The sequence below is a fragment of the Bos javanicus genome, chromosome 5, assembly GCF_032452875.1.
Source record: "Bos javanicus breed banteng chromosome 5, ARS-OSU_banteng_1.0, whole genome shotgun sequence".
NCBI lineage: Eukaryota > Metazoa > Chordata > Mammalia > Artiodactyla > Bovidae > Bos > Bos javanicus.
In genome coordinates this window covers 27,075,468-27,086,303 of record NC_083872.1, presented here as the reverse complement: position 1 = coordinate 27,086,303, position 10,836 = coordinate 27,075,468, and the positions used below count along the sequence as shown (strand labels likewise).

At 44.1% G+C, this 10,836-nt stretch overlaps 1 protein-coding gene across 1 annotated transcript; it reads left to right on the top strand.

The window, feature by feature from the left end:
- The first annotated feature begins 6,682 nt into the window (after positions 1 to 6,682).
- On the top strand, positions 6,683 to 9,952 carry PRR13 (proline rich 13). The gene is made up of 4 exons (XM_061415919.1): positions 6,683 to 6,800; positions 7,379 to 7,417; positions 7,772 to 8,136; positions 9,448 to 9,952. Exons 2-4 carry the CDS (start codon positions 7,399 to 7,401, stop codon positions 9,490 to 9,492), a joined length of 429 nt encoding a protein of 142 aa, XP_061271903.1. The 5' UTR covers positions 6,683 to 6,800; positions 7,379 to 7,398; the 3' UTR covers positions 9,493 to 9,952.
- Positions 9,953 to 10,836: the final 884 nt, after the last annotated feature.

The window sequence follows — 10,836 nt, the reverse complement described above, 5'->3', positions numbered from 1 at the left end:
GTCTGTCCACCTTTGGCAGTGGACACTGTTGGAAACCAAACTCTATTTCGGAACCTGTTTATCTTGCTCACTCTGCAAGTAAATAGGTCTGTTTGTTTTCAATTGTTTAGGTCACAGTAAACCCTGGGATTTTTTTCACCCATTTTTAGCTGCTTATTCTTTTTTAAATCTATTTAGCAAATATGTAATACCTGAAATTGTTTTCCCTGTAAGCCACTAATGATCCCTTGCTAACTAGCTGACTGGCTTTTTCAAAAATTTGAGAACTTCTCTGGTGGTATAAGGATCCCCCTGCCAATGCAGGGGACACGGGTTTGATCTCTGGTCGGGGAAGATCCCACATGCTGCGGAGCCACCAAGCCCATGGCCACAACTACCAAGCCTATGTGCTGCAGCTGCTGAAGCCGGTGCACCCAGAGCCTGTGCTCCACAAGAAGAGAAGCCACCACAATGAGAAGCCCGGGCACCACAACAAAGAGTACCCTGGCTCACCGCAACTAGAGGAGCCCGAGCGCAGGAACGAAGACCCAGGACGACCAAAAAGATAAAAGATCCCTGAGCATCTTTAAGTAAATTGTTGCATATTTCAATTACTACAATTGACAAATAAAACCTATTTTTTTCAATACAATAAAACCCATTTTAGAGGGAAGAAAAGAAACTGCTCTGAGGGAAGGAGATAGAAAAAAGGAAAGAATAGTGAATTACCACCGATGTCCCTCAGAAAGTTTGTCCCTTTTGTAGTATTCTTGCATTACTGTTGTTGTTCCATCGCTCAGTTGTGTTTGACTCTTTGTGACCCCATGGACTGCAGCACGCTGGGCTTCCCTGTCCTTCACCATCTCCCAGAGTTTGCTCAAATTCATATCCATTGAGTCAACGATGATGCATTACTGAGGTTACTGATTTATTTTCTAGGAGTTGATAAAGCAAGAGAATGCCTTGCCGTATGTTGTATAATTTGGACTCTGTTACATTTATCTTGGTGTGTCCCTCTTTACAACTCCCAATACTTAGTAAGCTTGTTTTTTATATATTTGCTTCCTTGTACATTCTTACTACATATTTTTGACTTCAAAAGTATACCTTTATAACTGTTTCAAAGCCAAGAATGATACATGCTTTCAATAATTATTACATTATTCTAAATATAACCATATAATCTTGAATTCAAATAAATTTCTGTGCTGATAATAAAAAGAAAACATATGGTCACACAAACTTGTCCATGAATGTCCACAGCACCAAAGTACATAATAGGCAAAAATGTAAAAACAATTCAAATGTTCTTCAACTAATGAATGGATAACTAAATGTGGTATAGCCAAACAGTGGCATACTAGTCAGTACTTCCTTCATAAAAAGGAATGAAGATTCATACTACATCATGGGTGAACCTTGAAAATATGCTAACTGAAGCCAATCACGATAGGTCACATATACAATGTTCCATTTGTATGAAATGTTTCAGTTCAGTTCAGTTCGGTTCAGTTGCTCAGTCGTGTCCGAAATGTTTAGAATAAAACAATTTATAGCAAACATTAATTAGTGGTTGCTTAGGGCTTGAGTAAAATGAGGGAGAGGTAAGGAGACAAATGAGGATTCACTATTAATGGGTATGAAATTATTTTAAGGGGGACAAAAAATCTTCTAAAATTAGATAATGGCGATGGTTACACAAGCTCACGAAACGCTAAAAACTATTGAACTGTACACTGTACATGGGTGAATTGTATGGTATATGAACTATATTTCAATAAAGCTACTTTAAATAAGAGATAGTTTTCAAATTTCCCCAGTGGTCCAGTGGTTAAGAATCCATCTTGCAATGAAAAGGAACCAAGTTCAACTGCTGGTGGGTGAACTAAGACCCCACATGCTGCAAGGCAACTAGGCCCACACACCGCAGCTACTGAGCCCGCAGGTTGCAACCACTGAAGCCTTTGTGTCCATAGCCTGTGCTCCACTACAGGAGCCGCTGCAATAAGAAGCCTGCGCACCAGTGAAGACTAGCCCCCGCCTGCCACACTAGAGAAAACCTGTGCGCAGCAACAAAGACCCAGTGCAACCAAAAGACAATAAATAAATGATAAATTCTAAGAGGAATCATGCCCATACAGACATACTCATAATTTCTTTCAAACTCAATGATCTTTCAAGAAAGAAAAAAATCAGATATCAGTTCAGTTCAGTCGCTCAATCGTGTCCAACTCTTTGCGACCCCATGAAGCGCAGCACGCCAGGCCTCCCTGTCCATCACCAACTCCCGGAGTTCACTCAGACTCACGTCCATCGAGTCAGTGATGCCATCCAGCCATCTCATCCTCTGCCGTCCCCTTCTCCTCCTGCCCCCAATCCCTCCCAGCATCAGAGTCTTTTCCAATGAGTCAACTCTTCGCATGAGGTGGCCAAAGTACTGGAGTTTCAGCTTTAGCATCATTCCTTCCAAAGAAATCCCAGGGCTGATCTCCTTCAGAATGGACTGGTTGGATCTCCTTACAGTCCAAGAGGCTCTCAAGAGTCTTCTCCAACACCACAGTTCAGAAGCATCAATTCTTCGGTGCTCAGCCTTCTTCACAGTCCAACTCTCACGTCCATACATGACCACAGGAAAAACCATAGCCTTGACTAGATGGACCTTTGTTGGCAAAGTAAAGTCTCTGCTTTTCAATGTGCTATCGAGGTTGGTCATAACTTTCCTTCCAAGGAGTAAGCGTCTTTTAATTTCATGGCTGCAGTCACCATCTGCAGTGATTTTGGAGCCCCAAAAAATAAAGTCTGACACTGTTTCTACTGTTTCCCCATCTATTTCCCATGAAGTGATGGGACCAGATGCCGTGATCTTCGTTTTCTGAATGTTGAGCTTTAAGCCAACGTTTTCCACTCTCCTCTTTCACTTTCATCAAGAGGCTTTTGAGTTCCTCTTTAACTTTCTGCCTTAAGAGTGGTGTCATCTGTATATCTGAGGTTATTGATATTTCTCCCAGCAATCTTGATTCCAGCTTGTGTTTCTTTCAGTCCACTGTTTCTCATGATGTACTCTGCATATAAGTTAAATAAACAGGGTGACAATATACAGCCTTGATGTACTCCTTTTCCTGTTTGGAACCAGTCTGTTGTTCCATGTCCAGTTCTAACTGTTGCTTCCTGACCTTCCTGAGGCAGGTCAGGTGGTCTGGTATTCCCATCTCTTTCAGAATTTTCCACAGTTTATTGTGATCCACACAGTCAAAGGCTTTGGCATAGTCAATAAAGCAGAAATAGATGTTTTTCTGGAACTCTCTTGCTTCTTCCATGATCCAGCGGATGTTGGCAATTTGATCTCTGGTTCCTCTGCCTTTTCTAAAACCAGCTTGAACATCAGAAGTTCATGGTTCACATATTGCTGAAGCCCGGCTTGGAGAATTTTGAGCATTATTTTACTAGCGTGTGAGATGAGTGCAATTGCGCGGTAGTTTGAGCATTCTTTGGCTTTAAAAAAAAGTTCCAATTCATCTTAAATACTTAGTACAAGCCTGATATAAAATACATCAAAATGTACTATGGTTATGCAAAACATAGTATTGTATGTCAAGTGTATTTCAATAAAATATATAGCAAAAACTTTTAATTAAAAAATTAAAATCTATCAATTTTTGTTCAAGATGATAAACTCAGCATAAGATATATCTTCATATTTTTGTACCTTGCAAATTGGGGGTGTAATATTTTCATTATGGTTTGGTTTAAAGTATTTCATTTCCATACTATTTTATTCTTTGACTCAGAGTTATTTGGAAGACTTTTGCCTTTTTAACTTCCAAATATATGTTTGTTTTGTTGAATGCACACAAGCTCATGTGTCCAACACACAGTGAAGGCCAAACAAACCAGAACATTGGAGTTTGGAACAGAGAAAGGTATGTTGCTGAACTGAGCAAGGAGAATTGGTGGTTAGTGTTCAAAAAACCCAAACTTTTGTGATAGTTTTTGGAGAGGAGTTTTTATAAGCAAAATTGGGGGCTAGGCCTCCAGGGCACATGACTTTCTTCTGATTGGTTGGTGGTGAGGTAACAGGATGGTATTACATGAATGTTGTGCTCAGAAGGAAGTTACCATTCTTTACCTGGTTGGGGGGCTTTTTCCCACAGAAAAACTAAAAAATAAATTGTTATGTATTTCCCTTGAGGAGAAACCAGGGCTCTGCTCTATGACTGCACTATTGTTTTTTAACAGTTCCTCCTTTGCTTCTGCATTCTCTCTCTTCCCTGATTAGTAACTATTTGAATCTGCCCTTTGGAATTCAGGGACAGTCTAGGAAGCTGAGGGCTTCCCAGGTGGCACTAGTGGTAAAGAACCCACCTGCCAGTGCAGGAGGCATAAGAGATGCAGGTTCGATCCCTGGATTGGGAAGATTCCCTGGAGGAGGGCACAGCAACCCACTCCAATATTCTTGCCTGGAGAACCCATGAACAGAGGAGCCTGGAGGGCTACAGTCCATACGATCTTGACAGAAGTGATTTAGCACGCATGCTAAGAAGATGAATCCGTTTTCCTACAAACAAGAAAAGGGGACCAGGAAAAGGCTTGTGGGGCCTTCACGGGTACACGTGAAGGCCCCACAGGGCCCTGCTCAGTTTCATTTGTATTTATATTTTACACTGTGGTCAAAGAATACAGTATGTATTACACAATTCTCAAGTTTCAATTACATTCCTTGAGACCGATTTTTATAAATGTTTTACGTACGCTTAAAAGGGATAAGTAGTTTTTACTTTGGGTGAATGGTTCTACATGTTTATTAAATCAAGCTTGTTAAGTGGGTTACTAAAAAAAAAAAAAAATTGAGGCCATTGCAGCAGTCCAGTTAAGAGATGATGGTAGGCTAGGAGCAGAGAAGATGGAGAGAAGTATAGAGATTCCACATTTATTTGGGAAACAAAACAGATCCTTCCTGATGTTGGAGGGGGATGGGAGGAATGTGGAGAGAGCCATTAAGGATGACTTTCTTGGTTTCTGGTTTATGCAATTTGCCAGATGGCAGATATATGAAATTAAAAAAAAAAATTTTTTTTAAGTTCTCCCAGTTTATTGCCAGCAACCCATCTCCCTCCACCCTCATGCATGCATGCTCAGTCATGTAACCCCATGGACTGCAGCCCGCCAGGTTCCTCAGTCCATGGACTTTTCCAGGCAAGAATACTGGAGTGGGTTGCCAAGGTATATGAAATTGAGATAGGGAATTCTAGGAGAGATTAGACATTTATATTTCCCCCAAAATGTTTCTTTGCTTTCTATGGGGGCTAAGAGGGCAGTGGCAAATATTGAGGCTATGGGTGAGAGCATCTCCCTGCCATTCCTTAAGCCCTCTGTGTATGTATGTGTATCTGTACAACACATCACAGTACAGTAAGTCCCCTATGGAAGAATGAGTTCCATTCCAAGAGTGTGTTCTTAAGTCCAATTAGTTTGTAAGTTCAACGAAGTTAGCCTGGTTACCTAACTAATTTTGGCTATTTAGGCTAACACAATAGGCTATATAGTTGTTCTTCGGTTGCTAAGTCACGTCCCCTCTTTGTGACCCCACAGACTGCAGCACACCAGGCTTCCCTGTCCTTTACTATCTCCTGGAGTTTGCTCAAACTCATGTCCATTGAGTCGGTGATGCCATCCAACATCTTGTCCTCTGTCATCCCCTTCTCCTCCTGCCTTCCATCCTTCCCAGCATCAGGGTGTCTTCCAATGAGTCGGCTCTTCGCATCAGGTGGCCACAGTATTTCAGCTTCAGCATCAGTCCTTTCAATGAATATTCAAGGTTGATTTCCTGTAGGATTGACTGGTTTGATCTCTTTGCAGTCCAAGGGACTCTCAAGAGTCTTCTCTAGGACCACAACTGGAAAACATCAATTCTTCAGCCTTCTTTATGGTCCAACTCTCACATCCATACATGACTATTGGAAAAACCATAGCTTTGACCATATGGGACCTGAGTCAGCAGAGTGATGTCTCTGTACTGTAATAGGTTTATAATACTTTTCACACAAATAATACATACAAAAAATAAGGAAAATAAATTTAATCTTAAAGTACCTTGAAAATTATAGTAGTACAGTACAGCTGGCATACAGTAGTGGTAGTAGCTGGCATACAATAGTACAGCAGCTGACATACAGGAGCTGGCATCACCAGAACAGGGAAGAAAAATTACTGACTGGAGGAGGGAGAAGAGGTGGCCGAGGGTAGAGCGGAGGGATTCGTCAGCAATAGGAGACAGAGGGCAAGCTGCATGTGACAATGTACGCCAGACGCGTGAACCAACTTACCTAATTGGACACGTGAACACACGCACATTCTCATCTTCGAAAGTTCATAACTTGAACGTAAATTCATATTGGAAGGGTGTGGCACCCCCTAGACGAACAGCTCAGAAGTCAAGGGTCGAATTTCCTCTAGGCACTTGGGGACCTCGCCCTGAAACTGCCCAGCCCTCTCCTAGCTTGTTTCTCTGAGCCCCGCCCACGGGGATTTCCGGCTGCCCTTTTGCACCCGCCTCTCCCTGAAGCCCTTGGCTCCGCCCCTACTGCCACTTTTGCCTTCTAGCCTAGAAAGGGAATGGAGTGATTGACGAGTACGTTCTCCAATCCTAACGCAGAATGAACACATATTACCAATTAGACGGTAGCAGGGGCGGATGCTGAAGCCTACGGTGGGAGGGTTACCAGGAAGTGAGTAGAGGCTAAGAAGGACAAGTCCGCCCAGGCAGTGGTCTAAGGGTGACCGGACATCTAGAAACCCCAGTCTCCTTCTTTCTCCATTCCTGGGTGAGGAGTCCCTTCGCAGCTGGGAGTCAGGATCTTTATTTGCCCTTTTGAATGGCGGGGGGGAGGGGGTGTGTCTACTATGTAAGCAACTCCTTTCGCCTCAAGTCAGGTCCTTCTCTTAGCCTGAGGTGGGGGTCTTGTCCCCCGTCTCTCTCCGCCGGGAGCGGTAAAGTGTTTAAGGTCTTTGCGCAGCCTCTGGGTGGTTAAAGTCTTCCGGACTCGGTCATGGAAAGGCAGATGAGTTTATAGGGAGTTTAGGTTTAGGGAGATTGGCGGACTCAGCCTCTCTCCCGACAGGAGAGAGGAGTTAGAAGCCTCCTGCCGTGGCCAGAACTAGTGGAAGGTGGAGGGGCTCTGGGAGCTAGGTTCCTGTGGCTAGGGAACTAGGGATAGAATTAGGTATTGGAGGCGAAAGAATGTGTGGAAAGAAACATTTCTTCCGTGGAGGTCGTGGAAGTTCTCTAAGGGACTGCATAGAGTGGAGCCGAAGTCGTTGGAGTTGGGCCTGGGGCTTGGTCTCTAAAACCCCCACCCACTTGTGGGCCATCAGCTGTTTGCCTTCATTTCTTTCTCCTCAGGCTGAAGGAAACATCTGAACATGTGGAATCCCAATGCCGGTAGGTGTTTGGGGGATCGCTTCTCTTGCCCCAACCCCTTTTCAGATGGGCCACAACAGGGGGTTTCTGCGTCAGTTTCTCCTCCTCCTCTCCATTAACCCGCAAAAGCAAAGTCCTTAGTCGCTGACCCATCTTCTCGTCTTTCCCTAGAGTTCACTGTCTCCATTTCTCCCCTGCCCTGCCAGGGCCCTTCCCTTTTCTCTCTCTTCTGTTAAGTTTGCCTCCCCTTCCCTTCATTCTCTTTCCTCACCTTCCCATTTGCCCTTAACTACTGAGTGATTCTTTTTGTTGTTGTTTGTTGTCAGAGGCTCTGGGCAGTTGTAATCGTAATTTATTCTTTGTTTCTTCCGCCAGGGCAGCCAGGACCATATCCACACCCCCCTAACGCTGGGTATCCTGGAGGTTGCAATCCTGCCCATCCACCACCTGCCAACCCTCCCTTTCCTCCAGGCCCCTTTCCCACTCCCCCAGGAGCACCCCAGGGGAATCCAGCCTTTCCCCCTGGTGGGCCCTGTCATCCTGTGCCACAGCCAGGATATCCAGGATGCCAGCCCTCAGGTCCCTACCCGCCTCCATACCCACCACCTGGCCCTGGCATGTGTCCTGTGAATCCATTGGTTCCTGGTATAGTGGGACCAGGAATAGTGATTGACAAGAAGGTGCACAAGAAAATGAAGAAAGCTCATAAAAAGAAGCAGAAACACCATAAGCATGGCAAGGTAAGTGCCCCTGGAGCCTGGCTGGGAAGGGGTGCCCCTTCAAAGGCACTAAGGAGGCAGGGGAGGGCAAGGAATGGAGGTTTGAAGTCTGAGGATGTGGGACAGTAACTGTGTAAAGGATTCCCACTGGGAAGAATCTGATAAGCCTAAAAATTTTATTAGGCTTATTAGGCCTTCTATCTGGGAGGTGCTAGGCTGAGCCACAGAATGGATGTCAGCATCAAAAGTCTTTCTAGTTTGCCTTTCTCTTCCTAGAACTCCCCACCCCACCCGCACCCCATGCTTGTTTTAGCAAGTTGGAGACACCCACTGAGGTGGTCAAACATCAAGTAATAGAGTCAGTCCTTTGACAAAGCAATGTCTTATATAATGATTAATTTGTAATAATTTGGCCCTAGGTCCTGGAGTTTCTTTTTCTCCTTCAGTGTTCTCAGGGTGTTGTGTTAGTTACATGGGCCCCATTGTCCTACTGTTCAGTAGGGAAACTGAGTTAGAGAGCAGTCAGTGACTCTCAGCCTCTAATAAAACCTGAGTTTCATGCTCAGCCGCAAGGCTAAATATCTTCACTCCAGAGGATTGTTCATTAGCAAGAGTAAAAGTAGCTCTCAGGAAAACTCTGGAAGGAGTGAACCAACCCTGATCTTGAGGAGGCCTTAATTTACATTTTTCTGCCCAATATTTATTTGCCTTATGGCTTTGGATGCTAATTCTAGTTCTTCATCTTTGGTAGAAGACTGAGGAGGAGGAAAAGTGAGCTTGAATGGAGACACTCAAAAATGTTTTTGATGACAGTTTTGATGGGAGTATACATGTAAAGAACCTTGACTAGGACTCTCCCAGCCTCCTCTCCCACCTTCCTCACTTTCTGCCAGTTGGGACTTAGGAAAAAGTAGAAATAGATGCACACACAGCTACTGGTTCTACTCACTTTTCTTAGTCTCATAGCCACTAGGAATGTCCATGCAGCTAATAAATACTATAAGGGACCAGCTGTTTCCTTGTATAATTCTACTCTAGTGCCTATAATTTATTCCTTGCCTAGGCCTTGGCTCAGGTAAAGAAAATTGGGAACTTTCTCCAAATGCAGTATGTTAAATTCTGTGCAATGATTTAGGATGGTTTCATCCATTCCTGTATGCTCACTGCTGAAGGAAATCCTTGCTTTTGCTGTTTAAGGGACAGTCGAGTTGAAGACTCCTGACCTTAGAAAGCAGAGGGCACTGGGGTGGAGGTATAAGGCACCAAAGAATGTCCCACGAAGTAACAAAAGTCATTTGGATCTGATGTATCCTTTCGCCTTTCCCCTTGCAGCATTCCTCCTCCTCCTCCTCCTCTTCCAGCAGTGACTCTGACTGAATACAGGGCCTGGACCCTTCCCTCAAGTCTCTCCAGTTCAGCTCTCCCATCAAGCTTCAGATGCCATCTTGTACTGGGGGAAATTAACTCTTGCTACCCCTTCCCCCCACCCCTGCAATCTAAGCCTCATTCTGCTGTTCAGCATTAACTAGCTAGGACAAATCGGAAAAGAATTGCCACGGGCTAACAAAAGCCATCTTCTCACTGCTTGGATAGAACTTTTAGCTGATGGGTTTGATAGAACTGTTTTTTGAAGATGGTAAGATTTGAGCTAAAATACTAAAGACAAGTCTAAGATCTGTAAAATGTGATTTTTGTTTTTTTTACTTTCTTTTGTAATACTTATGATTGAGGAGATGCTGTGGACATTGAGTTATGGAAAGGAAAAACGATCTGTACCTTTCTTATAATTGTAGCATGCTTGGGTGATTCAGTGGCAAATAAACATTTCCCAGCAGGCCTCTTATTGGTGGTGCTCACTGCAAGGCTGATGGCAGGTCGAGTCTATTTGGTGGATGAGCCCTGACTGCCATTTTGAAAACTAATCTCTCTTCTCTCACTCAGTATGCTGTCTCAGGCCCTCCTCCCACTCTCCAACTGTCAGTCCAAATAAAGCTGTTTCTCCTGGTTTCTGTTCACCTGTACCATTACCTTGGTTAGCACCTTCTACTAGTTCTGCCCTAAAAAAAAGGATAGATTTATCAAGTGGATGGTGGAGAGGAGCTGGGAAAGGCATGTGCTTAGGAACAGGGTCTAAAGCTCCACAGCATGTTTGGGAATCACAGGTATCCATCCCAGTGGGGCTAGATTAGTTCCCTGCTGCCAAGTCGCTTCAGTCGTGTCCGACTCTGTGTGACCCCATGGACTGCAGCCTACCAGGCTTCTCTGTCCATGGGATTCTCCAGGCAAGAACACTGGAGTGGGTTGCCATTTCCTTCTCCAGATTAGTTCCCTAGAAAGTGTTTATTGAGGAAATACTGTGTTCTGGTGCTGAAGGTACAAAGATTTAGAATAACACAGTCTCTGCCCTTCATGGCCTTTGAGAGCTAATGAAGCAGATAGTCATGTGAATATATGAATGGGTTATTATAATATTGTAGAAGTGAATAAGACAGGGATCAAGCAGTTGGGGAGCAAAGAAGGAGTGACAATGCCACTGGGAAATAAGTGAGGTCCTGGCTGGGCCTCAGGATGCATAGGGGTTTCCCTGTTATAAATTACAAAAGCTAACACCCAGCATTCATTATGCCCCAGGACTAAGCGCTTTGCATTTATAACTTGTGTTCATCTTCATGGCAGCTCTATGAGGTAGGTACTACTGTTCCCATTTTGAGGAAGAAGAAA